Below are 26,921 nucleotides of genomic sequence, written 5' to 3' on the forward strand. Positions count from 1 at the left end.
AAGGCAAAAAACAAAGCATTACTTCACCTTGCCACATACCCAATACCACAGCATATATTTGTCATGGCTTTTCCAAAACATAATTGTATGGGAAGCTGCTGGGCCATTGCCACTACAAAAGTAATTTCCTGAAGACAAAAATCTACCTTTATTCAATAAAAGCATACATTCACATAGTAGCCACTGCAACAGAAGACTCCTCCTGTGTGGCAGGTGATCTTCACAATGTAGCCACTCCCTGTGAAGTAAGCCAACAGCAGAAGTAAAGTCTACTTCTGCCTTTGGCGTTCTTCACTGTGAGTGGTAGCACTGTGGATTTTCACAGGAAACATGCCTATGCAGAAAGTTGCACAGGCTTCTGTGTTGTGTGCTTCTTGAGATCAAATGTAGCTCTTTGCCTTAAGGAAGCTACTTTTGCCCCATCCTGCAAAGGGTGGAAAAATAATGTGCATGGCACAAGTGACCAGTGGATGAAAAGGGTTCTGTGCAAACCCCCTGCTAATATTTTTTTCAAATGTTTTTTTCTGGGTAGGTGGGGGGTCATAATTGTGATTTCCCTACGGGAACAGGGTACCATTCACTCGCACTTATGGGGGGTGGTAGAAGTTCTGGATATATTGTGGATTGCGTGGCCCAGACTTTGTGCATTCCAAGATCTGTAACATAAAGGGCAGGTGGGTGGAATCAAATGCCTTTTCAAAGTTCACTAGGACCACTGCTGCCACCCCACCCAAGTCTTCTTCCCCCGCCATGACCATCTGAAGTCACCTTATACAATGACGTGTCCATTGATGCAGCATTAATCCATTCTGGCCATAATGGTTCAAAGATCTTACCACAAGTGTTAATCTTGTCTTTAGGTTTATGGCCACCCGGTTCAACTTCTTGCCTTGAATGCAGTTTTGTTGACTACAGTAACTTCATCTCAGTGAATGGGAGAAAGCAATTTCCTGTCAGTTCGTCACCCTTTCACTATTTCCTACCGGATAAGTAGGCTATCCTGTTTAAGTTTTAAACCTATAATAATTAATTAATAAAACCCAACCAAAAGGGAAACAGCCGTAATCAGTGTAAATACATAAACACCGATTAACACCTACACAAACTAAAAAGCCATTTAAAGATAGGAAAGCGAGAAAAATTATTTTTTATTTCTTTCTAACCGGACCAACACAATGTAATATTATACATGGTAGCAGCATTAAAGACTGGTCCAAGATTACTCTAAGTTTTGATATTTAGAGATGTCAGTAAAATACTTTTTCTGTGTGCTTGGATTAAAGGGGCAGGGTTAGAATAAATATTGTTCTGATATAATTACTTTATACATTGTAGAAAATTGCGGAATATTAAAGTCATATTTGTTCCTTTGGCAGTGTTTAATTATTTCACCAGTGTTTGGCTCATAAGAATATTTGCCAGTATATACTACTATATTTACCCACAGATATGGGTAAAACCCTTTGATACTTCATCCCCCTTTTCTAAACATTTAGAACTGATGGCAGATCACCTGCCAAACACCCTAGGCTTTAAACATTTAATACAGGATGTAGTGATAGGTACATGTGAAAAAGTGCTGTTACTATGCACATGGATAGTGGTAAAAACATGGCAGAACTTTATCCATGCCAACATAATTCATAGAGGTGTCCCATTGTTTAGTTTGATATCTTCACCAAATCCTGGCTTTTTACCTGATTGCACTTTACAACTTGGGTTTTTCAGCCTATAGTTACAATGTTAACATATTTTCAAATCCCAGAAGATGATGTGATGTGTGTTGAAATGTCTGGTCTAACTTAAAGTGAGATATTTGCCATGGGGACACAGACATTCTATGCTTAAAACAGTGGACACACTGCCAGTGAGAAGACACTACATACCATGCAAAACCTATACTTAAAATTAAATATGTTCTTTATACTGAGCACTGCAAAAACATGTTTTGTAAACACGTACAAGACAGTTTTTGTCTATTTATGCATCTTAATAAACACAGATAAACACTGATTTCCAAAGGTTGTGGAAAACACTGAGAAAACTTCACTGAATTTAAAACACATCCTCTGAAATCAGGACAACCCATTCATAAGTTTTCCATTTGTACCTGCCCATCCTTCTTATCCAAGATTGTATCAGCATTTCAAATGGGACAGTCTGTTACCTCTCCATCTTTTTCTACTTTCCACATATAACCAGTTAGGAGGAGCATCTGTATAGAACAGATTCTAGGTTTGTTGTGTCATACTACATCGACTACATGTGGCAAGACAGAGTAAATAGCAAGCTCTTTATGGTATTTTCTAGAGCTATGAAAGGCAAGGTGGCAAGCAAATGCACCGTTTTGCTTTGTTTCATCCCTTGCATCAAGATCCCTAACAAAGACTATTCTCCAGAGGCATTCCTACCCAAACCATGACATATATGGGCACCTCCAAGGATCTCTCCAGACGCATCCCCGTTGCCAACATATGCGGGTCAGCTTCCTAGTCATCCTTGCATACTTTTACCAACTACTAATTCCTCATATCTCAGGCGTGCATTGACTGGGACTTTGTATGAGCTGTGTTCCATGACTACCTTGATTAACCAGAACTGCATAATCCCATCATACGGGTATGTATTGCTTTGGGACGCATTCATGAGGTGAGGACTCTGTGTGAAGATGTATTGATTAGAAGAAAAACGTTCTTATCAGTAATAATTCCGGTAGGTGTACAATCTTCTGGCAGGTCCCTCATGACCCTCCTTTCTTCCCAGTGAATTAATGTTGTGATTAATAAGGTCATCATGCATGCAGACACATTATATGCCATGTTTGTTGCTCTTTCTCTGTCTCTGTGCTGTATCAAAATTAAGTCAGTGCACCTGCTGGCAGCTAATATACTCTGATGTTGTCAAGTTAAGAGATGGATTTGTGGATGCAGCAGTGTGACTCCACCTGGCAGCACTGGAGAGATATTCCTGGGTAAAGGTTTTTCAGGACCAGTATGAACCATGGAAGGAGAATTCAGAAGATGATGTGTGTGGAGGAAGATTGTATCTACTAGAAGCACTGTTATTTAAATTGAGTAACCTTATCATTGCAGAGTGGAATGAGTTACTTGTTGAAGATTCAGTGCTTTCTAGTAGATAATGATTGAGTTGTGATGTGTTTCTTTTGCAGGTGCCTTGTCATATTAGCGATATATTTGTTTTGAAGCAATCATTTTCTTTCAATTTTCTAACAGATTATAAGTGACTTCTCTAGGCTTTAACCAGGCAGTTTTCTTGCTTTTCTTTTAGTGGTTAGTTGTTTGGAATACTAAAGCAACCACAGTTTTTGTTCTTACGTTGCGTTTGGTGTTAATGATACAACATTTCTCTTAAAGTATTTAGTACTGAATAGATTGTGATTAGTGAGATCTTCAACCACTGTTGAGGTTTGAAGTCAACCTCAGATGAGGTCTACAATTGTTTTTTAGCACTTTTTTCAGAGGTTTTTAGAACTTTTAAGTTTGTAGATATGGAGTGTGTTGCACACCACAGAGGGAGACAGTCATATAATCCGATCAGTCTGTCATTTATAAAAGTCTGTTTTCATTGTTGGGTGCAGAGATCCAGCTTAGAGGATAACTCAAACTTTCAATCCACTTTTAACGTCATATACCAGACATGTCTCAGGTTTATCCAGTGGTAATTGTATAAATTGCTTATATATCCCTCTGTTACTACTCAGCAAGGAGACTGAGATGACAGGATGTGTGCTAGGCACTCCCTTTTGCAAGATCGCAAAAGGTGCACATGACATTGTGGTGCATTCTATGGACAAGAAAAGTCAGATCTATTTGATAAACTGTATCCATTCATGAACATTCAAGATCTGGTTTATGGCTAATCAAAATTAAATAGTATGGTGTGACTAATCGAGCAGTGGTGTTATAAATACTGATTAGGAAGAGCTATTTCTATTAGGGGTGTGTAAGAATATCATGTAAGGCTTCATATTTTTTTATTTAGAGATTTTCTGAGGCCATTTCCATCTGCCTCCTATGATGCTGTCACATTCCTGGGTAACTGGTGTATGCTTTTATTTAAACAACCCAACAGCTCCCATCAAGTACTTCTAAAGTAGCTGAAAATAGGATTCCTTTATTGTAACTATGTGATTCTAAATCAAAACTTTTTCATTAACGAGAGAACACACATTTTTAAGTTAAGTATAGCCTCTAAACTTGTTAAAAGTGAGACCAGTACCCATCTTTTGTAAATCTGCTTATATATTCTCATGACGTGCGTGGTTCCTTATTGCCCAATTTTAAGATCATTGATTTCATGCAGGCATATTTAAATGTGTAGATTTGATAACTTGTGCAAAAGCGGAACATGGACGTCCGTGCAGTAACGTAACAAGGTTGTAATGGGCCAGGGTGTAAGGAAGGGAAACAACCCCTTTGATTACAGTTGCTGCTGTTGTGGTAGCGGTAGCTACTTCCATGATTCAATGAGTTATAACATTCAAGGTGAGGCTAATTTAATTTCTTGTAAATCTATGCCAGATTTTGTAATCAGAGCATATAGTTTGTGCAAGTGTGAAGTTTATCCCAAAGAATTGATCCCCAGTGACCATTTTTTTTTTTTTTACACAGGCCTCCTGGACGGATACTCAGATGATCGTGTTTCTCTTGAAAAGCAAGTGCAGGAAAAAACAGATTTAATTCACCGCCTTGAACAAGAGCTACAAAGTACAGGTAACAGGTTGCAGGAACTCGAGGAGGAGCGGCAGCTGGTTCAGGATGAAAGGGAGCTGCTCTCAAGGCAAAAGAATGCAATGAAGGCAGACGCAGGACCGGCTGAGCTGCGTATGTATTTCTCTCATCCTCTCTGTGTCAAGTTGTCTTATATTAGCATGTCTCATTTGTTTCTGGTAGTTCTTGGTATTTCTATATTAATCCATTTACACATTCGAAGTCTAAGTTTCAGTGACATTTCATACACACGCTATATATTCGGACTCGTTTTGGGTTGCTGGTCGTAATTATATCATTGTAATGGTCCGTTTTCAATTAATGATCGAGCTTGTGAGGTTTGCACCCATATTTCATTAGCCACTTCAATGGAAAAAAAATATTTACACTATAATCCGATGTTTTAATGTGTAGCTCTTTTCAAATTTCTTCCATAGTATATTTCAGACTGTATTGATTACTTCCATTTTTCAGCAAGCGATTAACTAGAAAATGTGTTCCTGGAGCAGTCCCAGCTATTTTCCAACTAATCTTTGGATAGCGGGTGCTTTAGAATCTCAATTGTGTTTCGATATTTGGTAATGACCTGGGAATGGCCAAACAGGGCCCATGTTGGTCTTTTGTCCTGTAATCTCAATTCTTTTATTACTCTGTTATTGAAAGTGTGCCACTTGGCTGTTTTATTTGTTTATAAAGTTGGCAATAGGATTGTTTGGAAAAAAAAGGAAAAAGAATTAGGCAAAAGAGTAAGAAAAATATGATCTACTTGCAACCACAAGACTTGAAGTATCCACATTTTGAGATCTGTGTGTTAAACAAAAGATAAATTACTCCTAAGTGTGGTCCCCTGTCAGGCTTCATTTGCGGACAAATATAATTGGAGCTTGTTTTGTACAGCACAAATAGAAAAGCAGTATCTTAGTTCATGAGCTCCATCGTATGCTTTATTCAAACAAATCTGTGCAGTTCATTTTGATCGACTTAGAGGCTTTTCAGACAAGAAACAGTTTTTGGTTTTTTTTTTTGCGGCCTGAGTTATTACCAATCTTTCCACTGACTCTGTTTTGTTCCGTTGTTCCTGCATGGGATACCATACTTATTATGTACTTGTCCTGCAATTCTCATTCCTCCAAAGCTTACTATGCCACCTTCTGGGTCTTCAGCACGAGGGTCTTGATCATCTGCCACACACGTGATCCAAATGTTATTATATTTGACTGGTTTCTAAAGCATCCATTACATTAGTGGGAACATTTCTCTGTGTTTTATCTACCCACATGGCAATCAGCAGGCAAGTGAGCCATAATTTACTCAGACCCTTATTTCCGGCTACATTGTCATCATCAAACATTTGATATAGACATACAAATCCCATTCTATTCAGGTCCCGAGAAGCCAGTCAAATTGGATGATAAATTTAAACACAAATCAATTGTTTTCTTAAAGTTAGGATGATACACGTATTTTTAGGTTGCCTTCAAATTCCAAAGGCAACTGGAATGAAATGTGAATTTTTCAGCAGCTCATGTCCGGCTAAGTCATGGGACCACAAAATGATTATACCTCTATCCCAAACCCTAAAGTTATAGATTTTATTCCAGTTCTTCAAAAATGCGGATGGAACACAACCAAGATACTTCGAGTCATACCTAATATATTAAGGGAGCCAAGCAGTATCTTTACTCAGTTGTTTCTGCATCACTGACAATCTCACGAACAACAGTCATTCTAGAATTTTCCTTTGTTTTGTGATATCAGAAATCTCCATTGACCACTTTACCAAGGGTCAAATATAGATGTGTGCTGTGCACTAAATTAGAACCTTTAGTCTCAGGGTAGCTTCTTGCCCATAGAAATGAGATTGGAACAGGTGGTGAGTGAATACAAATTCTTCCTCAAAGCCTCCTTTTTGGTGTGGTAGTTTTGCACAAAATTGAGAAGCAGGCCTGCCAGAAACTATTGTGATGCCACCTTGGTCAGAAGCGTCATTAGTCCCTCAGACCTGGGTCCTCCTTCCTTCAAGTAGTTTCCTTAACTTGACACAAAATAAGAGTGGCCAGTCCCCACCTGTTTTAATTTGGGAGCACAGAGTACATCCGAAGGAAATGATCTTTACCTCCAAGGTGGCCAGGGGTGGGTGCTTTGTGAAGAGCCCAAAACCACCAGCCACAAAGTGGGATTTCCTGCTGTGTACAGATTTCTCAGATGATTAATGGGGAGCACAATGAGGCAGAAGGGCCATGTGCAACCTATGATTCTGTTTAGACAGGAACAATGAGATTAATATTATGTCCAGAATTAGAATGCAAATTTATAGTATTGGAAACAGATCTAGATTATCAGGGACGAAACACCAATGATGCATCAAGCCAGAAAGCATGTTGAATCATAAGCTCTTCCCCCATGCAGAGTACTGATAGAGCTGTGGCAGTGCATTGTAAACTACGTCTGTATTGTAGTGCATTTGTAGGATTTTTTAACACATCAGGCAAATCATCTGAATGCATCTAGGTATTGTAGTTATTAGGTGGCTAATACACCTCAAGCTGCAAAAGAAAAAGTGTATAGGTTTAGTTATGGTATAGAGAAGAGTTTCGGCTTTTCTTCAACAGGTTAATTTGCCTGTATATGTAAATGTCTAATGTGTTCCATAGAGGGGCCACAATGACTGAGGATGCTTTGTGGATGTTCACCCACCTTTACTAGTTAAGACTTTTCAAGCTAATAAACTAAGCTCTCTGTCTTTATTTATTAATAAGACCTGGCCTTTTTTGCCCTGATTTTGGTGTTCGGGCCATCTACAAATGTAACAAGACGTCCAACAATGTCTCCCTTTCTGAACTCTAGGAAGTAACACTATTTGAAGCTCATCAGAAAGATATTGTGGTTGCAAATTCTAACAAGCATTTGCAATGCAGCGGGTATCACGTTTGCTCGTGTTAGAGCTGATAGCGTTGTAAGCTCCTAACCCGACTTTTCACTGGTAATGAAACCTATCGGCAAAAGTGCATTTATGCACTAACTGGGAAAAAAGTGCAATTAACTGTGTAACAAGCGCTCGACTTCTTCCAAGCGAGATCGCGCTGGGAAAATTGAGAAAAAGTAGTCCACGAGTCTGTCAGAAACCAGCGAGCCTCGCATGTTTTCTGTACTTGGTCGATGCCCTCGAGGAGGGCTATCCACTGGAAAAGGCATGACATATGCATGCCTTCCACTAATAAAATCAAGCAGAATCTAACAGGCAAGCCCACTAACCAATGACAGACACTGACATGGACGAGGCTCCGAGCCTTTTTTAATTACTAAAGCGCCTCGCTTAGCGAAACGCATGCACAAGCGACGCAGGCTCGGCCCTAAAAATGAACATGAACACTCAGAACAATCTGAAAAAATAATACATGAGGTCTTGTACGTTGTCTGAAACTTTGCGTTTACTGTTATTTTAAGTCACTGGTATGGAAACATCAAGGGTATTCTACGACTTTAGTAGAGAAGTGTGTATCACAAGGCAAGACAAAGTAAAATGTCAATAAAACACATTGGCATTGTGTTCTTTCCAGCGAGGAGCAGTACAGATAGTCCTTGAAATATGTGCCACAGACCACATCCTCTGAGGAGTAATGGCATTAAAATGGAATCGGACAGATTGTTCTGATTAAGCTCAGTAACCTTCAAATTAAAGTTAATGTTGGATCAACACTAGTGATGGGGTTGCTTGTGTTTCCATTCAGAAGGCACATGGCCTACCAATTCTTGCTGGATTCTTCCCTTTGGGGGCAGAACCAGTCTGCACCTGGCTGTCAGTTATCTGTAGTGCCAGAGTGAGCAAAAACAACTGTGTGAAAAGTGGGCCAGAGAATGAGAATCTCATTAGGATTTGATGTTTTTGCCCTTCTCAACAGATATGAGAGATCACGTGCCTTACGCCATAACTACTGCTCTGGAACACACCAATAATGTTATTCCCTATAAGCAGATCTTTTGAACTACTGGCCTTAGACATATGGATTGATTGTTTATGGTTAAGTTTACCATTCTACTCCAAGTATTTAAGACTGGAGTAAGACACCAAAATGTGATTTATTGCCTGTGTATCTGTAGGAATGTTTTGATTATGATAAGTATACTGAACTTATCCCTTCTGCCTATGTAGTTGGTCAGACATTACTTTGGAAGCTATTAAATTGCCTTAGGTCACCACAGGGATGTTAGTGGGTGAATGTGCAACCCTCTGGTGTCTACAGTCCAACCTGATTGGCCAGCCAAGCTTCCCCATGCACCATTTTCTTCCATCTCCATCCATTCTAAGATTGTCAATGTACAGAATGCTCTCAGAGAAGCTCTCTTCACTGGACTCAGCCAAACTCCTTTCTGTCTCAAGATTGCAATGTCTAGGATGTTTGTCACTTTTTCATTTTTTTTGGTGTTGGGGACTGCCAGGCTAATATTTTGAATGAGCAGATAGATGTGCTTCATAAATAAGCTTAACCTAATCTCTAATTTGGAGTAGGGGAAGTTTGTGCAGTAAAATGTACCTTTTGTTACAGGGAAAAAAAACAAAGGCAAGTAGTAAGGAGTGGAAAGGGGAATCTGGCTGTAAACGAAAGGAAAGAAAAGGAGACATGCTGGCAAGGGAGGTATGGGAGGAAGGAAGCTGGATGAGGGCGAGTCTGTTAAGATGACATGGTTGAATGGTGGTAAGAGAGGAACACTCCAACCCCTTGGATAAGAAAAATAATCCATCAGGTGGGGTAGGGAAAACATTTTGGGCAAAATAAACTACTATTATTAGTTTTTTGCTAAGAAGGAAATTCGCCAGGTTGGTTTTCTCAACCTGGTGAATGCTTTTCTAGATGAATAATTTGTGGAAATACCTTCAGTGAAAATGAAAGTTAATACTTGTTCAAGTTTATTTTTGTCATTAACTTGTACAACCATCAAAACGTATGAATGCAGGTGAGTTAAGTTTAGCATCTTAGAGGAGATGTCTTTTGTCCTGTAGGCAAGGTGTAGAACATGTATTGAGAAGGATATAGGGCCTAATATACAGATAAGAGTACTCAGTAACCCCACTTCATTTTTTGACAGGTAGAGTAGGGGGTCATCAGGTGAAGAGCATTATACTATCTTTCCTATTTAAAGAAGAAAAACCTGGCAATGAGGGACAGAAGAAAAAAAATAAAATCCCTCACACCTTGGGAGAAACATCCCAAACAGGAGCTTCCTTCAGAAATACAAAAAACTTTTAAATGTTTGGTCCATGGCCATCAAAACCGATAGCAGCTGTTTACAGAAAATTTTCTACATTGACCAGATGATAGTCTGTCATGGTGGCAGACATAATGACGGGCAGAGTTAAGTTACTCAAAAATTAGATCAGGTCCGAAGTACTTTTTTTAGACGGAAAAACACGAATTAATCATATCCTTTTGTGGAAACCAACAATCCTTATTATTTTATTGCCACTGATTTCAACTCATGTATTTTCATGTTTCAGTCATATTGAATGTTCAGTGGAACCAACATTGCTCATTGGTTGCTTAACTCCGCGTTTTTTTAATAGACCATCTCCTCTCATCAGGAGAGGTAGTTCAAATAAAATAAACAATTAAATCTATAAACAAAACACAAAAACGTAATTAACAAATGCGGTTGTAAAACCATCAGACTCTTCTAGCATGGACTCTGGTCACACTTAACTCAAACCTTCTAAAATGTCCCCTTTTCATGTAAGGGCCTTAGCATGTTCTTCCATTTTGGACTTCAAGCAGCTCCACAAGACAAAAATAGGTTATAAGGACATGCGTAAATAGGACATTATCGCATCTAAATTGGAACTCTTCTTTTTAATTTCTATTTTAAAGGAACGATTTCTATTCTGTTTTATTATTAAAATATCAGACTGTATAGTAATTCATCTTTTAATCCGAAAAAAAATCTCTTTTCAACAAACGTTTGTTTGCATTGCCTTTGTAATTTAAGTATATTGTTAAATTGGGGAAACATGGTGTTGGTGTCATTCAAAATGTTCTTTCAATATGGATTTTTCACTGCAGTATAGGCACCACCATACATACAGACAATAGTCCCTTTGTTTCAGCATCAACTGAATCAAATCCGAAGCTACTTCTGGCCTTTGAACACTTTAAAAAAAAAAAGATTCTCTACCAGTGTGCAGGAGATGACTTCCATCAAATCTACAGGGTTTAACCCTTGTAGGGGGTGTGCATTTGACAGATGTCTGAGAACTGGTCTGCATGTGGTCTGCCTGTGGTTGCCCCACTTCTCCATGGCCTGAAGTGACTGAGCCCAGATGCACCCCAAGGCTATCTGGGAGTGTGAGGCGAAGCTTTTTGTCACCCTGAAGACCTGCGTTAGTTGAAGTCCCGGGGCTGGGGTCGATACCGGACTCATTCCTGTGGCTGCTCACTGACAGCCCTTCATCCAGATTAGGAAGGTCCAGGAAAACGAAATCCAAGTAGGGTTCATTCTGCATCATTCCTCACTAAGTCTCTAGACGTGGCTCATGGACGTTGCTTCTCTAGGACCCGCCCTTGCAGCTTTTCTGCAAAGCAAGCTCCAATTCACCCTCCGTGCCAGCCCCAGTTCCCTGGGCCTGGAGTTACTCTTGCCCAGATCCAAGAGTTCCAACAATGATGCTCTTATTTTCTCTGTCTGCTCCTTCTGCAGCCATGAAGCTGAGGGGTTACCCAATTGAACCTCTCCTGGTGGAACCTCACTCCTTGCTGGTTGCATCTTTTCCAATGGTGGTTTTGCAGGCTGCAGATGGGCCAGACCTCGAGCTGCCCATGCAGGAGGTCAAACCAATCTCCAGACGGAGGTGCTCCAGTCTGGTCTCACTGCGGCTGAGACTGTCCTTTCATTTCATGAGGCCTTCATAGCTGTTTTGTTGGGGACCTGGGCCAAACCCTGCTCAGGGCTATCAGTGAATCTCCAGATTGCCATTCTTCATCCGTTGTGACATCTATACTTTTTGTCTTAACACCATGCTTCTGAAAGTGGTGGTGCAGGCCTCTGCGAGCAAAATTAACCCGAATGTGTTCCCCTTTGAGCCACCTGATAGAAAGTCAAAACTCATCCACAGGTTCAGGCATAAAAAAAAGAGTATTCTTTTGTCAGCCTGGGCCTCTGATTTGTGAACACCTTGTCTTTTGGGACGTTATTCCCATGCCCTGTGGGATCCCGTGACGTGACCCACATTCTGTCCATTATTTTGAAGGAAGCTGGGACTATTCTGTCCCAGGCCATTCAGGATGGTTGTGATGCGCTAAGTTTTCGATCCCATGTGGACTGGACTTGACAGGTTCTTTAGGCAGGGCAGTTGGTACCAGCGTGGCCCTCCATCGACATGCTTGGATGGACATTCTCTTTGCTTGTGCCAGACTTTTTGGGGATAAGGCGAACTCTGCGCGGGAAAGGCATTCTCCAAGTACAAACCCCTGAACTCGCTATCCATTTGGTCAATTTGTGAATGAAGTTACAGTTTCAAGACCAGATTCTAACATAGTCCTTCAGAACATTTAGGGTTTCTCTGGAATCCAACTATAGGTTAAACAAGAAGACCCGGATCCTATAAGCAGGAACTCTTCAATAAGTGAATTTGAGGGTAGTTAACATCTGTCATTTATGTTGAGGCAGAGATTCCCTGCAATTATATCATCTCATTTTGGCTCACTTACAAGTACTCCCTGTCATAATACATGGAATTTATCAATTAGTTGTAGTCCTCCATGTTGTTGATTAGATCAGTGGTTCCCAACCTGCGGTCCGGGGACCCCTGGGGGTCCGCAAAGCCTTCTCAGGGGGTCCGCGACTGCTAAGAAAATTAAAAAATATTAATAAATATTGACAAATTAGGTTAGGTCCCAATCTTACAGTAATGACTCAGTGGGGGGTCCCCAGATTCCATTGATGATTTAGTGGGGGTCCCTGGGTTCGATTAATGATAAAGTGGGGTCCACAGAAGTCAAAAGGTTGGGAACCACTGGATTAGATGGATTATCCTTATTAAAAATTATTTTGTCAGAGTTCCTGTACTTATTGTGACCACGACCCTTAATTGTTCCAGATACTTATTTTTCACCTCCTAGAACTATCTAGCTCAACATTTATTTTGGGGCTCAAAAAAACCCTGATCACATTGTTGTCCAAAAGAACGAGTTACTTACCTTCGGTAACGAATTTTCTGGTGGATACATTAGCTACCTGTGGATTCCTCACCTAATGAATACTCCCATGGCGCCAGCATTCGACGGAAATCTTCTTACTAGTCTCTGCACGTCGACGAGGACGTCACTCTAGCCCACGCGACGCCATCTGACGTCATACAGGCAATAAGAGGTCCTCGACGACGTGCGGACGTCAGTACCAATCATTTTTTACGTGCATGAGAACAACCAGGCAATGCAATGAAAGAGCAAGGCAACATCCCATTATATTGTAAAAATACACAACATTGCATGAATAACTGTAAATCTTTTATATATATATATATATATAACTCTCTCTTTTAAAATATATACACACATCAAGTATATACACAAAGATATATACATATATACATATATATAAATATATTATATACACATCTATTGCACCCTCAAAGACCAAGAGGAGCGTACTCAAGGATTACTTGGTAAAACCAGAAAGGCAACGGGGAGGCGGGTGGGACCGTGAGGAATCCACAGGTAACTAATGTATCCACCAGAAAAGTCGTTACCGAAGGTAAGTAACTCGTTCTTCTGATGGATACAACTACCTGTGGATTCCTCACCTAATGAATAGAGTCCCAAAGCAGTACCACGCCCGGCGGTGGGTGCCTAAATGGTCAAACCAAGAAATCCTGCAGCACTGACCGTGCAAAATGGCCGTCCCTTCTAACCTCAGAATCCAAACAGTAATGTTTTGCAAAAGTGTGAAGGGACGACCAAGTTGCGGCCTTGCAGATGTCGACCACAGGAACACCTCTGGCCAAGGCCGAAGTGGCCGACTTAGCTCTGGTGGAATGAGCTCTAATGCCCTCAGGAGGATCCTTCTTTGCCAAAGAGTAACATATTTTAATGCAAAGAACAACCCACCTGGATAGTGTTCTCTTGTGGACTGCCTTTCCTCTCCTCTTGCCCACGTATCCAATAAACAGCTGATCCTCCAGCCTGAAATCCTTTGTTCTATCAATAAAGAAGCTCAACGCTCTCTTTGGGTCCAGACGGTGCAGTCTTTCTTCCTCTTTGGAAGGATGAGGCGGAGGATAGAACGTGGACAAAGTAATTGCCTGAGCCAAATGGAAGAGTGAAACAACCTTCGGGAGGAAAGCAGCCTTGGTCCTCAACACCACCTTATCCCCATAAAAAGTTGAATCAGGGGGCTTTACTGATAAGGCCTGCAACTCACTCACTCTCCTTGCTGATGTTATAGCTATCAGGAAGACTGTTTTTAAAACCAAATACCTTAAGGGGCAAGAATGCATAGGTTCAAAAGGGGACCCCATAAGGAAAGTCAGGACCAAGGACAAATCCCATTGCGGCATAACGAATGGCTTTGGAGGATATTTATTTAGAAGACCTTTCAAGAATCTGATAACAATAGGGGATTTAAATAAAGATGGTTGGTCTGGAAGACATATGAAGGCTGACAAGGCCGATAAATAACCCTTAATGGTAGCCACTGCACAACCTTTCTGCGCTAGAGACAGAGCAAAAGACAAAACGTCCGATAGATGAGCATGCAAAGGATCAATCTTCCTCTCTCCACACCACGCAACAAATTTAGACCATCTATTAGCGTAGATAGATTTAGTGGAGTGTCGCCTGGCCGCTAATATAACATCCACTACCTCAGGCGGGAGAGAGAAGGAACTCAGGTTGCCCCGTTCAATCTCTAGGCATGTAGGTGCAGACTCTGGAGGTTGGGGTGTAGAACCTGCCCCTGCGACTGCGAGAGGAGGTCTGCCCTGAAAGGGAGATGGAGCGGCGGGCACATTGAGAGTTGGAGAAGGTCGGAATACCATACCCTCCTTGGCCAATCCGGAGCTATTAGGATGACTAGAGCCCGGTCCTGGCGAATCTTCCTCAATACTCGAGGAATCAAGGGTATGGGAGGAAACGCGTAAAGCAACTGGCCGCACCAGGTTATTTGAAACGCGTCCCCCAACGCTCCCTGCATCGGATACTGAAGCATGCAGAACAACGGACAATGCGCGTTCTCTCGAGTGGCGAACAGATCTACCCGAGGAAACCCCCACCTCTGGAAGATTAAACGGACTTGATCTGGATGGAGACGCCACTCGTGGTCTGCCGAGAAGTGGCGACTGAGACTGTCCGCACGCACGTTCAAAACTCCGGCCAGATGGTTTGCTATCAAGCAAATCTGATGGTCCTTTGCCCAGGACCATAGTCGAAGAGCTTCTCTGCAGAGAAGGTACGACCCCACTCCTCCCTGCTTGTTTATGTACCACATCGTGGTAGTATTGTCCGTTAGGACCTGTACCGACTGACCACGAAGGGAAGGGAGGAAGGCCTTGAGAGCCAGACGTACAGCCCGTAACTCTAACAGATTGATGTGAAACATCTGTTCCTCTGGAGACCAAAGACCTTTGATCTCCAGATCCCCCAGATGAGCTCCCCACCCTAGAGTGGAAGCATCCGTTATGACTGTGGCCACTGGTGGCGACTGCTGGAACGGCTTTCCTTGTGAAAGATTGTTGCTTGCAATCCACCACTTCAAATCCACAGCAGCATCTCTGGAGATCTTGACAGTACCCTCTAGATCCCCTTTGTGTTGAGACCACTGCCTTCGGAGGCACCACTGAAGAGCCCTCATGTGCCAGCCAGCATGCGTGACCAACAGAATGCAGGAGGCAAAAAGACCGAGCAGACGAAGGACCTTGAGGACTGGAACTACCGCTCCATTTTGAAACATTGGAACCAAATCCTGAATATCTTGAATCCGCTGAGGCGGAGGAAAGGCCCGACCCAATGTTGTATCCAGTACTGCCCCTATGAACAGGAGGCGCTGAGAGGGCTCTAGGTGAGATTTGGGCTCGTTCACCGAAAAACCCAGGTCGAACAACAACTGGGTTGTTGACTGCAGATGATGCGACACAAGCTCCGGGGACTTGGCTTTGATCAACCAGTCGTCCAAGTAAGGGAATACTGCTATCCCCTTCCTTCTGAGTTCTGCCGCAACCACCGACATCACCTTCGTGAAGACTCGAGGTGCTGAAGTAAGACCAAACGGAAGGACCGCAAACTGATAGTGTTGCGATCCCACCACAAACCGGAGATACTTCCTGTGTGACTTGAGTATCGGGATGTGAAAGTAAGCATCCTGCAAGTCGACAGACACCATCCAGTCTTCCATGTTCAACGCCAAAAGCACCTGTGCTAGGGTCAGCATCTTGAACTTTTCCTGCTTGAGGAACCAATTCAAGATCCTCAGGTCCAGAATTGGTCTCAAACGACCATCCTTCTTGGGAATCAGGAAATACCTTGAGTAACATCCTCGACCCCTTTCCTGCTCCGGGACCAACTCCACCGCGCCCTTTGAAAGGAGGACTTGCACCTCCTGTTCTAGCAACAGGAGGTGTTCTTCTGAACAATAAGAAGGGCGGGGCGGGATGAGGGGCGGGAACTCCCGAAAGGGAAGGGTGTAGCCTTTTTCCACAACACTGAGAACCCAAGTGTCCGATGTAACAGTCTTCCATTTGGTGAGAAAATGCTGTAATCTTCCCCCTACAGGAGAGGAGTGAGTGGGAAATGGTGGAAGCCTAAGGCTGCTTCCCCTGCTGCACCCCGCCAGAGGATGAGGAAGAGGCAGAGTGCTGCTGAGAGGCTCCTCTGGTGCGGACCCTACCTCTCCCCCTGAAAGATCTATAGGGATGGGAAGAAGCAGGTTGCTGATATCTCCCCCGAAAGGAAGAGGAGGAAGAGCCACGCCCAAATCCACGAAACCTCCTGAAGAATCTGGAAGAGGCCGTGGAAGAAGGAGCTTGGAGCCCTAACGACTTAGCCGTGGCCCTGCTTTCCTTAAAACGTTCCAAGGCCGAATCAGCCTTAGCTCCAAACAGTTTGTCCCCATCAAACGGAAGATCCAACAATGTGGACTGTACATCTGCAGAAAAGCCCGAATTACGGAGCCAGGCCTGTCTCCTTGCCACCACAGTTGTGCCCATTGCCCTGGCTACCGAGTCGGTGGTATCCAGTCCCGTCTGGATAATTTGGGTCGCAGCAGCCTGGGCATTTGAGACAAGATCCAAAAGACCCTGGGGAAGCTCTGTAAACGAAGAGGAAATGTCATCCATCAGAGCATGAATATACCTCCCCAGGATACAGGTTGCATTGGTGGCTTTTAACGCCAGACTGCAGGACGAAAAAATCTTCTTCGACTGCGCCTCTAGCTTCTTTGAATCTCTGTCCCCAGGCACCGTCGGAAAAGAACCAGGCGCTGACTTGGACGAACAGGAGGCCTGCACCACCAAGCTCTCCGGCGTAGGGTGCCTAGATAGGAAACCAGGGTCAGTTGGAGCCGCCCGATACCTCCTGGCCACGGCTCTGTGAACTGCTGGGGAAGATGCCGGCCTCTTCCACACCTCTAACACCGGATCCAGCAGAGCGTCATTAAATGGCAACAGAGGCTCCGCCGCGGCTGAGGCCGGATGTAGCACCTCTGTTAAAAGGTTTTGTTTTGCCTCCACCACCGGCAAAGGCAGGTCCAAAAAACTAGCTGCCTTCCGTACCACTGCATGAAAGGAAGCAGCCTCCTCAGTATATTCCCCCGGGGACGAAAGGTCCCACTCAGGGGAAGTGTCCAGCCCACTGGCCGACTCCAGTCCACGCAGCCCATCACCCGAGTCCTCTAGCTCTCCTTCCTCTAGGGCTCGTTGGTACTCCTGCTCTTCTAATACACGGAGAGCACGTCTCCTTGAATGAAGTCGTTGCTCAATACGCGGAGTCGACAATGCCTCCGCTGAAGTCGAAGATCGGCGCCGATCTTCAGAAGCCACCGACGCCGCGTCCGGCACCACAGGTAACTTCGGCGCCGACGAAAGAGCAGCTGAAGCAGATGGACCCACCGGAGTCACAGGCCGAAATCCCGACGTCGACGGGATGGAAATCCCCGGGGCCAATCCTTCTGGAGCCACCGGAGCGGCCACCGGCGCCGACACTGGCGCCGAGCCCACGTTCCCAAACGGGAGAAAGGGCATAAAGGGTGCCGGTCGAAGAGGCGCAGGATCACCCAAAGAAAAGGCCAAAGGCCCAGCCGGAGCACCCCCTGGAGCCATCTGTTGGAAGATGGCATACATCGCATTCAAGAATGCGGAACTATCGGCTCCAGGGGTGGGAAAAGCCGGATACTGAGGTGCCTGTCTCGGAGGCGACCCCGACGCCGGCCTCGGCGTCTGCGCCGGAGAAAACACTTGAGGCTCCAATACCTCAATCACCGACGCCTGTCCAGGTGAAGTTGGAGACGCCGGAGAGGGCAACGGCGTCGAAGGATGCGGCGTAACCGTGGGACTGATCTCCCATGTCCTTCGGCGCCGATCCGAAGACCTGGAACGAGTCTCCTTTGAATGACGCCGAGATTCTCTACGGCGCCGGGAGTCTCGATGACGCCGATGTCTTGGGGAAGAAGACTTCTTGTGATGTTTCTCCTTTGATTTTGCCATAAACAGCTTCGCCTCACGTTCCTTGAGGGCCTTTGGATTCATGTGCTGGCATGAATCACAAGTCGAGACGTCGTGGTCGGAGCTCAAACACCAAAGGCAATCGGAATGAGGATCCGTCACCGACATCTTGCCTCCACACTCACGACAAGGCTTAAATCCAGACTTTCTCTGCGACATTATTACCACAGCGAAAGACTACGCAGCAAGATATACACTGTAACCGCAAAAGTAACAGTTGCTCCCTCGAAGATAACCGTTTCGAATGCACGGAAAAAAGGGAACTGACGTCCGCACGTCGTCGAGGACCTCTTATTGCCTGTATGACGTCAGACGGCGTCGCGTGGGCTAGAGTGACGTCCTCGTCGACGTGCAGAGACAAGTAAGAAGATTTCCGTCGAATGCTGGCGCCATGGGAGTATTCATTAGGTGAGGAATCCACAGGTAGTTGTATCCATCAGAAATGCCTCTTCTGTGAGGTGGATCGTCCCTGGTTTCTGCCTAATTTTTATACCAGACCTCTTGCTGTTGAAAATAACTCCTAGAATTTGCGTACATCATCTGTGTAACATTGTGGTTGACACAAAGATGGCTAGCGTGTTTTTGTCAGAGAAACAATAAGTGGTAACACTGCTAACGAAAGGGTAGAAGTTCTACCCTTTCGTTATTTAACATGTTTCTGCAAGCACTGCTTTAGACGGTTCACAGCTAAAGGATGGTAGTGTTAATCTGTAGAGGCTTGGAAAGAAGCAAAACACCAAAAGGCCTAAACCATTTTAGTTGTAGGTCGGTCAGTAGTAAGGAAGAAATTACCTGTGGGAAGGAGCCAGAGAAAGAACAAAACGACAACTGTCTGACCCTTATTTGTCTTATGCCTCAAAAAAGTGGATGGGGGGTTCCTTAATCTGAATACAATGACAGCTGGGCAACAGAGATGATTATATTTGGAGTGAACCCAGAAATATGGACAGAATACTTATCTGCCAGATGTGATGAGTTAATCTCCTTGCTAACTTGTTACTTGTGTAACATTGTAGTAATCAAAGCTGACCATTTTTTTTAACCAGCTGGGGCCCACATACTTGATAGGAAGTGTTTATGGATACAGAGCGGCAAATGTAGGATGCTTGGTATCATGCATGAGGTTCTGAGGGCAGCTTTGTAGGAGTGCATTGATGCTGCACTTCGCCAGGCCTATGTCTCGGGTGTTATTTCAGTCTTCTTGCAGTAGAGCAGATTTATATTCATATGGCTTGTTGTAGTGTAGGCTGCGTAAGGATCCCTGTGTTATCTAAACTGCTAGTACCAGTGAGAAATCTTGGATTGGGAATTAACTTTTGTGCCTCAGTCTGATAAAACGGAACAATCTTGCTGATGCAGTGAACTATCTTCTGTTACCCAAATGTCAAATCCATGGACTGCATTGTTACAAGAGCTTTCAGATTTCAGGCTTGAAATTGTGTCACCTAGTATTACTGTTCGTTGGTACATCTTCGTCAGCATTCCTGGCAGGGATGTATCCAGTATAAACACGCGACTAACTTGATTTGCCCTGTGGCAGGTCTTTTGTAAGTAGCTATCAAAAAAACGTGTAAGATGGTGCCTCGGTGCAGGTAACCATTCTGTGGAATAATTCCACCACATACCAGAAGAACCAGGAGCGGGCGATCCTAAATTCGTGGCTGCTCTCAACGTAGGTTGCAAAACAAAAAGAGCATGAGGGCATGTGTAGTGCCATGATGAACTTGAGTACGAAGAAATGCCACTCGCAAGGTAATAAGCTAAACAGCCGCAAGAGGCAGCATGCTAAAGCAAGCAATAAACGCGCCCTCCTTCCCCTATTGTTGCTGCCATCCTTCCCGCACCCCCACTCTGTTTCTTGTTGCCCCCGTTACTTGTGGCTGTTCCTAGTACCTGTGATTTGAAGTGATTGGTGCCTGTTAAAGAGAATCTTGGAGCCGTCGTACATTTTGTCGAGGCTGGGAGGGGCGCCGTCTTCACTTCTCCAAGGGGAAGTGGTCTTGTGGTAGGGGGTTGCGGTAGCAGGCGTTCCTTCAAAGATACTGAAGGGTTAAGGAGAGAGGCAGAAATGATAGGGCTCTGCGCTGCTTCAGCTGCAGGCATAGAAAGTTTAGAGACGGGGTTGAGCTGTTGCTGTCACTGCAGCCAGAGCTAGGGGTGCTAGTGCCATGAGAGCGCACCTCAGCTGGTATTGCTCCGCTTCCCATGCAGAGATACCCGGCATCGTCGCTCCAGGCGAGCTGCCCTGTCTGGCTCTTAGTTCTAGGTTGCTAGTGATGTCACATACTGCACACTGCAGTCTAGCAGCCATGGACGACACTTCCGGTGAGGGAGTATTATCGTGCTAGAAGATTCTAGGGCTAGTTGCTGGCCTGACACAGACGCCAAGCAGGAGCCACCGTCTTAGTTCCACAGAATCTCTATTTCCAGTGCTTAATTTGTAAATAAAAAGGTGCAGGTGCCCAAAGCTCTTAAACACGCGGCTGCTGCAATTAAATGTACGAACACGGAATACTGAGGCGGCGTCATTCTAAAGCCAACTCGGGCCTCTTCAATCCATATAAAGCCACTCCCTGCCCCTTCAGTTCACTCTAGCAGCTTTCTACTTTCTCCCTTTCTGACGCTTTTTCGTTGTTCTCTTCCTCCGTCTTTCCAATATGTCTTTTGCTCGCAGTAAATGCTTGAGGCAGAAGATTAAGCCCGGGCCCTCAAAAATAAGTGCCGGTGCTCAGCACCGGAAACAACAAGCACAAATGAAGCACTGTCTATTGCTGCTTTGAATACAAAGGGCTTTGGGTCAGAAAACAGAAAAATGTTTAATCTCTGTTGAAATCTTCAGGGCAAATGGGCTCTTCAGTAAAACGTACAAGTACTTCCGACATCGAATAAAACGTTAGTGTTGCTTTAATGTAATGACTGCCGTAAAAATGTTTATAGCCCGCATGCACATCGATAGTATGTACTTGGACGGTGCCATATTCGTCTCTCATCCTAACAGTTCCTTTGAAATAAGTTCTAGCATGTTGGATAATGGTAAAAGCTTGTATGTGCACATTTGCTAAGTAATGTTGTTCGTTTTCATTATCAAAATAAAAACTTGTTGGTAGCTTGGTATCTCATAAGCAGATTGCTGACCTATCAGTTAAAATGTAAATGTAAATTAGCACTTGTATAGCGCACTACTCACCCATTAGGGTCTCAAGGCGCTGTACTCATACCGCTATGGAACCCCTCCTGGCTTTTCCCTGTGAGGCACCCACTCCTGAGCACCCCCAGGGTGAAGCCAGGCATCCAAGTGCTGTTGGGGCCGTTGTGGAGATTAAGCAAGCTATTGCCCAGAGTTGCAGAGTGGGACCCATGAATTAGATTAGGCACCGAGGCGAGAATTATCTGGTCAAGGGGAATTGAGCCCAAGACCTGCCGAAGCAGGACTTGAACCCTGGTCTTGAGCCAGATCTCTGCTTCAGGGTCTGCCGCTCTAACCATTGAGCCACACTTCTCCACAGTTATGCACCTTGCCTTTTTTAGTGGGATTTGAACCTATTGGCAAAGGCGAGACCCGTTGGCAATGCCAGTGCTGGCTTTGGTTTTCATTCCAGCCCTGCTTAGTCCTCCAGGCCCCTGAGGCAAATTCACAATATACATATCTAGCACTCCTGCTATCTCCTACAGCACCCAGCACAAAATGGAATGAGGAAAAACTAATGGTTCTTCGTGGACGCCGCAAAACTGCAGCAACTTACGTGGACACCCAGCATCCCTCCGGAGATCTTTTCACTGACTCCCAGCCGCTGACAGGACGCACACATCAAACAAAGGCACAGAAGAGCCAGGCATAATTGTGTACTTAATAAATACACTAATTCATTGTTTACCTCCCTCGTCTCTCCCACGATGTTCTGCTTCCAGGGGCGCAGCCCGTGTATGTCCTTCAGTAGACAGCCAAAGCTCCTGTCGCAGCCCTCCGCTGGCTGGTGCTCGGCTTGAAGCAGCTTGCTTTTTCATATTAAAAACATTCCACGGTGCTTCACCGCCTGTGCTTCGGGACGAAGTCCCAGCCGTGGAGTTCTGTAGAATGCAAACGGGCATTACCGGTATAGCGGTCGCGTTAATTTAATTGAAAATGCGTGTACCACAGGATAAATACCCTTTGTTGCAGCGAGGACACGTGAATGACGGCAGGAAAAACTGGAAGCGTGTTAAATCAGCGAAGCCAGCCCGCCAAGTGCAAAGACTGACGGATTTAATTAGGCGCGTGTATGTATAACACATTGCCGGTGCAAGCTTTGGTATGACGACGTACCAAGTAAAGACGAGCACACGACATGAATATTCACATTCCATGCCCGTAGATCATGCGAAATGCACCCCCTGATCAGCTGTTGAACAGCATCTTCTCGGCGTTAGGCTGACTTTACCGCCACCCTAGTGGGGCGCATTTATTTTCAAAATCTAAATTATCCTGACCCTGTTTAGAACGGTCTGCAACATGAAGGCAAGTTCTTGCTGAGATCGGGGCCTACCCGCTACATTGCCTTACCCTCTATTTGGAAACACTTTGAATTCAATCTCCGAACCAGGGGATTAAACGGAGTTTATTCAACAAATGGCATCACAACAGGTGTGGAATTGTACTACGCTTGCATGACGTTAGGCTTTATTACGACGAGGAAGTATATTTCTCATTGTAAGTATATCCCGAAAAGGGGGATTGTGAAAGGGTATGGTAGCATTGTTGTTTCAAGAAGAGGGGAGCCGGGGCCTGCGCATTCAAGTGACTGTCTGCATCGAATGGCCAGACTCAAACGAGTGATGCCATTGTGTATCACGGCTCAGTAGGCGTCAGTGTGGGCAATGCACGGTCATCCTGCTGGCTTGTCTTGTGTGGCTTCTTGTCTTCGTAGCTTCTTGGGGACCATTTGAGTGTTCCAGATTTTAAGAAGTGAATCCGTGCTCCGTCAGTGGCACTATGGGGTTTGGCCTTTTTATTGGTACTATGTAGTCATTTATTCTTGTTCTCAATAGTGAGTTCCCTGTCGGCAGTACTGCCCCCTGTGGATGGGAAGCGCTCTCTCTGTTCCTGCTTCGTTTGCTACCTCTGATTGGTCGTTGGGACTGAGTAAGAGTCACTTACAACAGACTAATTCCTGCCGGTCTTGAAGGGGCATCAGTCAGCCACAGATGTTGGGTCCTTCTGCAAACGAGTACTGAAGCGTACTATCTGCAAGCAGTTATTGTCTTTCTGTTGGGTCACCATCTATGGGCAGTCGGGTCTCTTTAGTGGACGTTGTGCTACTTACCGTCTGCATCTAGAAGGCAATATCCTTTAACAAGCAGAACACTCATAATAGTGTGGTGGAGCTGGTAGTAGACATGGGGTGTAGGAGCCATAGCATTAACTTGTTTTGGGGGGTGGCTTCTGGGTCATGAGTGTTGGACGTCATGAGTATATTGGGCAGGTCCACCAGTGTTGGGACCACTGTCCCATTTTTGCTGTGTGTTTGTGTGCATGTGTGCAATAATGTAGTTCTCCTGTTTGCGAGGGGCCCTTCCATTGTGGATAGGTCTTTGCTCTCCGATTTTCTGTGAGTGAGGGACGCTTGCACTTCAACCGGCTTCCTCACTTGCGTTATGTGTGTGAGTGAGAAAAGATTGCATTGCTGTTGCCATGCTGTACGTGTTCTGTTTTTTAGGGGAGCTATTTGTGCGCGAGAAGCTTTCAGTGTAGCTCTTTACGCTCCAATCCGTGTGTGTGCCCGCATGTGTTGTGCGTGTGTGCACTGCTGGTGCCCGTGCTCTACCTGTTCTTTGTGCAAGGAAAACTGATGCTGCAGCTTCCCATGTGGTACATGTTGTTTTTGTCTCACTGAAGCATGTTTTTAAGCGCCGACCATGGTGTACACAAACAAAAAAATACATAACTCTTTCATTTCTAAGATTTTCCGTTTTTGTCTATGACTTGTAAAACGTTATTTTTCTTAGCTTGCTTCCATAATACAAATGTACAGTTCACAGAACTTGGCATACATATTTTCTGTGTATTTTTGCCCACTAAATATGTACTGTGTCTGATGATGGTAAGTGAACCTTGACAGTTTCTCATCACTACATGCAACAAATAAAAAATAGGACTGCCGGCTAAGTCACGGGAACTCCTGTCCTTCATGCCACGCTGCCTTCTCAATGAGCACCGATGCTTTTCTCGTTTTTGGATTGCAAGTTCATTGTGACAGCAAATACGCCCTACTTACAAACTGTAAATTGTTAATTGTATGGCTGTTGAAATGTATATGCCCTGTGAATCCGAAAGGATGCTTTGGAACCATGCTGTTCACCTTCATTGATGTTCACTAATCACAGGTGCTATTATGTGTTTGCAGTTTCACAGGACTCCTAATATGTATATTTAACCTCACTTTCAAGTAAGAGTCTTCACGTTCTAGGTTGTCATGGAAGGATGCCTGTGCCCCATATTCTTGTACCAAACTCACACTACTTAAATACGGTTTGTTTTGCATCAACGCTATAGAAAATGCCTTGTTTTCTCAGCACATTGGTGTGCTGGTCGCTCTGTCATCACCACGCTTTAATGATGTAACACGAACTATGCTCCATATTCTCTCTTTTGCTTTACTTAGTCTTTTACATTATCACTTCGCAAGAGAACTGTGAAGGCATGTGAGTTACTCTGCTTTTTTTTTCTGTTCTCCTAGGCGTAGTAGATGCTGCAGTCGATGCAGCGCCCAAAGCAGGTGTGTTTGTATATTGCATGGCCAATTTTTAATTGGGTGACTGATTTCCTGAACATGGCATTTCTGAATCAAGGGTGATGAGGGCTCAGCTTGCTGGTTTTGCACTAACTCTTAACTAACATGCAGCTTTCACATCACTTGCGCACTTTCTACTTCTGCCGGTAGCCAAATTCTTACAACGCGCATTGAATTGAAATGCAGATTCATAAATAACCATCATCTTAGCCACCAGCAATAATGAGTTTACCACGTAGTGAACATTTCTTTAATACCTGTGTTGTTGCTGTGATTAACTTTGGTGTCTTTGACATGAATTTGTCAATCTGTTAACTAGACTGTGCTTGTACATTGACAGAACTCACTACTTTTGCCGTAGCAAACTAGAGTGAATCAAACCTAACTTAAGATGATGGTCGCAGAAGAATCTCTTGTGTGTTGCAATGAAATTTGCAGTTAGCAACTGGTGGTTGTTCTTTCTTACATCAGCTTTTGTGGTGGTTCTTTCCTTTTTATGACCTTGTCCTGGTGAACGTTTAAAGTATTTGCAATGCAGGGTGGCATTTATGTCGACCTTCATGAAAGGGTAGCCGGTGGGTAGAAGGTTAACCAGTTGCGTGCTTGCAATAAGCATCATTATTAGTTTCTATGATTGTATGACATTGTTATGATTGTTTCTGATATTATTGTATAGCTTTGCTCTTCAACATCAGCCTTGTATAAATTACTTGCTAATCATCATTGAAATCTATAATATAAATTTTACCACCTGCCAATCTTAAATGTTTAGAAAAGTAAGGTTTCTGATCCTGTCCCTTCTTGCTTCTGTGGTTTTCTCAAGAGTTCTTATGTGCCGCCAAAACTTTATTAGCTTTCCAACTTGCCAGTAAACCTCTATGCCTACGAATGTTCGTGCACATGGCCGCTACACTGAAAGGGTGCAAGTAACCCTCTTTGGTCCATTTCTGTAATATTTCTGTTCCTTATGCCCACCTTCCAGTAAAGATCTACAGCCTGCTCGACAGATTGCATTTCTAGTGGACACTTTTTCACGCAGATTTACTACCTGTGACAATTGTCTCTTGAAGCAGACTGGATTTTTACACATTATAGTGATCAGCAAGAGTTTCAGTTAAAGATTTGTTGTTTATCCAAAAAAGTACATACCCTTCCTCCCAACATCAGTGTCTCATTTCTGGTTGACTCAAAACTTACTTGATTTATCCATTAGTATGTTCAGTGCCTTTTTCAACATCGCCAGTGCATCCTAAAACTCCCTGCCAAAAGAGCTTGGGAACATTGAACAACTTTTTCCTTTTATGAAGGTATTTATTTGTGTAATTCTTCCTTTATTCGGACTTCAGGTAATGCTTACAAGCCCCTGGGTGTATTTAACAATTGGTACATTTTGGGTTTGATTGGATTACTAAAGAGTTGATTCACATTCAAATCTAATTCTTGATGATGTAAATTCTGCGGACAGTGTAAGTGACAGATGTGTGTGTCAAACCCACCCATATGCTGTATTTGGTAATTTTAGTCATAGCAACAATCTAGGATTTGCAACTCTTGCACACGCTACAAAACTGTGAATTAACACCAAGTTGGTATTGGCGTGTAAGCATCTGACTCACTCTCAGGACTAAAGGATGGGAGGATAGTTGCAGCCCATGTTTTCTGCTACTCCAGAGAGTGAGTGGGGGCTTTTGGCAAGGAGGGTGCTCAAGGAGAGGTTCCCTG

At 44.0% G+C, this 26,921-nt stretch overlaps 1 protein-coding gene across 10 annotated transcripts in view; it reads left to right on the forward strand.

Moving 5' to 3' along the window:
- Positions 1–26,921, forward strand: part of AKAP9 (A-kinase anchoring protein 9) — a 969,300-nt gene that overhangs the window by 621,768 nt on the left and 320,611 nt on the right. For 6 of the 10 annotated variants that reach the window (XM_069211620.1, XM_069211624.1, XM_069211615.1 and 3 more), the window contains 2 exons: positions 4,632–4,844; positions 25,146–25,184. In XM_069211620.1, coding sequence (XP_069067721.1) covers positions 4,632–4,844; positions 25,146–25,184 — 252 coding nt within the window. The remainder of the gene's footprint in view (positions 1–4,631; positions 4,845–25,145; positions 25,185–26,921) is intronic. The other 4 variants (XM_069211621.1, XM_069211618.1, XM_069211619.1 and 1 more) reach the window with 1 other exon arrangement.

The sequence above is a fragment of the Pleurodeles waltl genome, chromosome 10 (genome assembly GCF_031143425.1).
Source record: "Pleurodeles waltl isolate 20211129_DDA chromosome 10, aPleWal1.hap1.20221129, whole genome shotgun sequence".
NCBI classification, from domain to species: Eukaryota; Metazoa; Chordata; class Amphibia; order Caudata; family Salamandridae; genus Pleurodeles; species Pleurodeles waltl.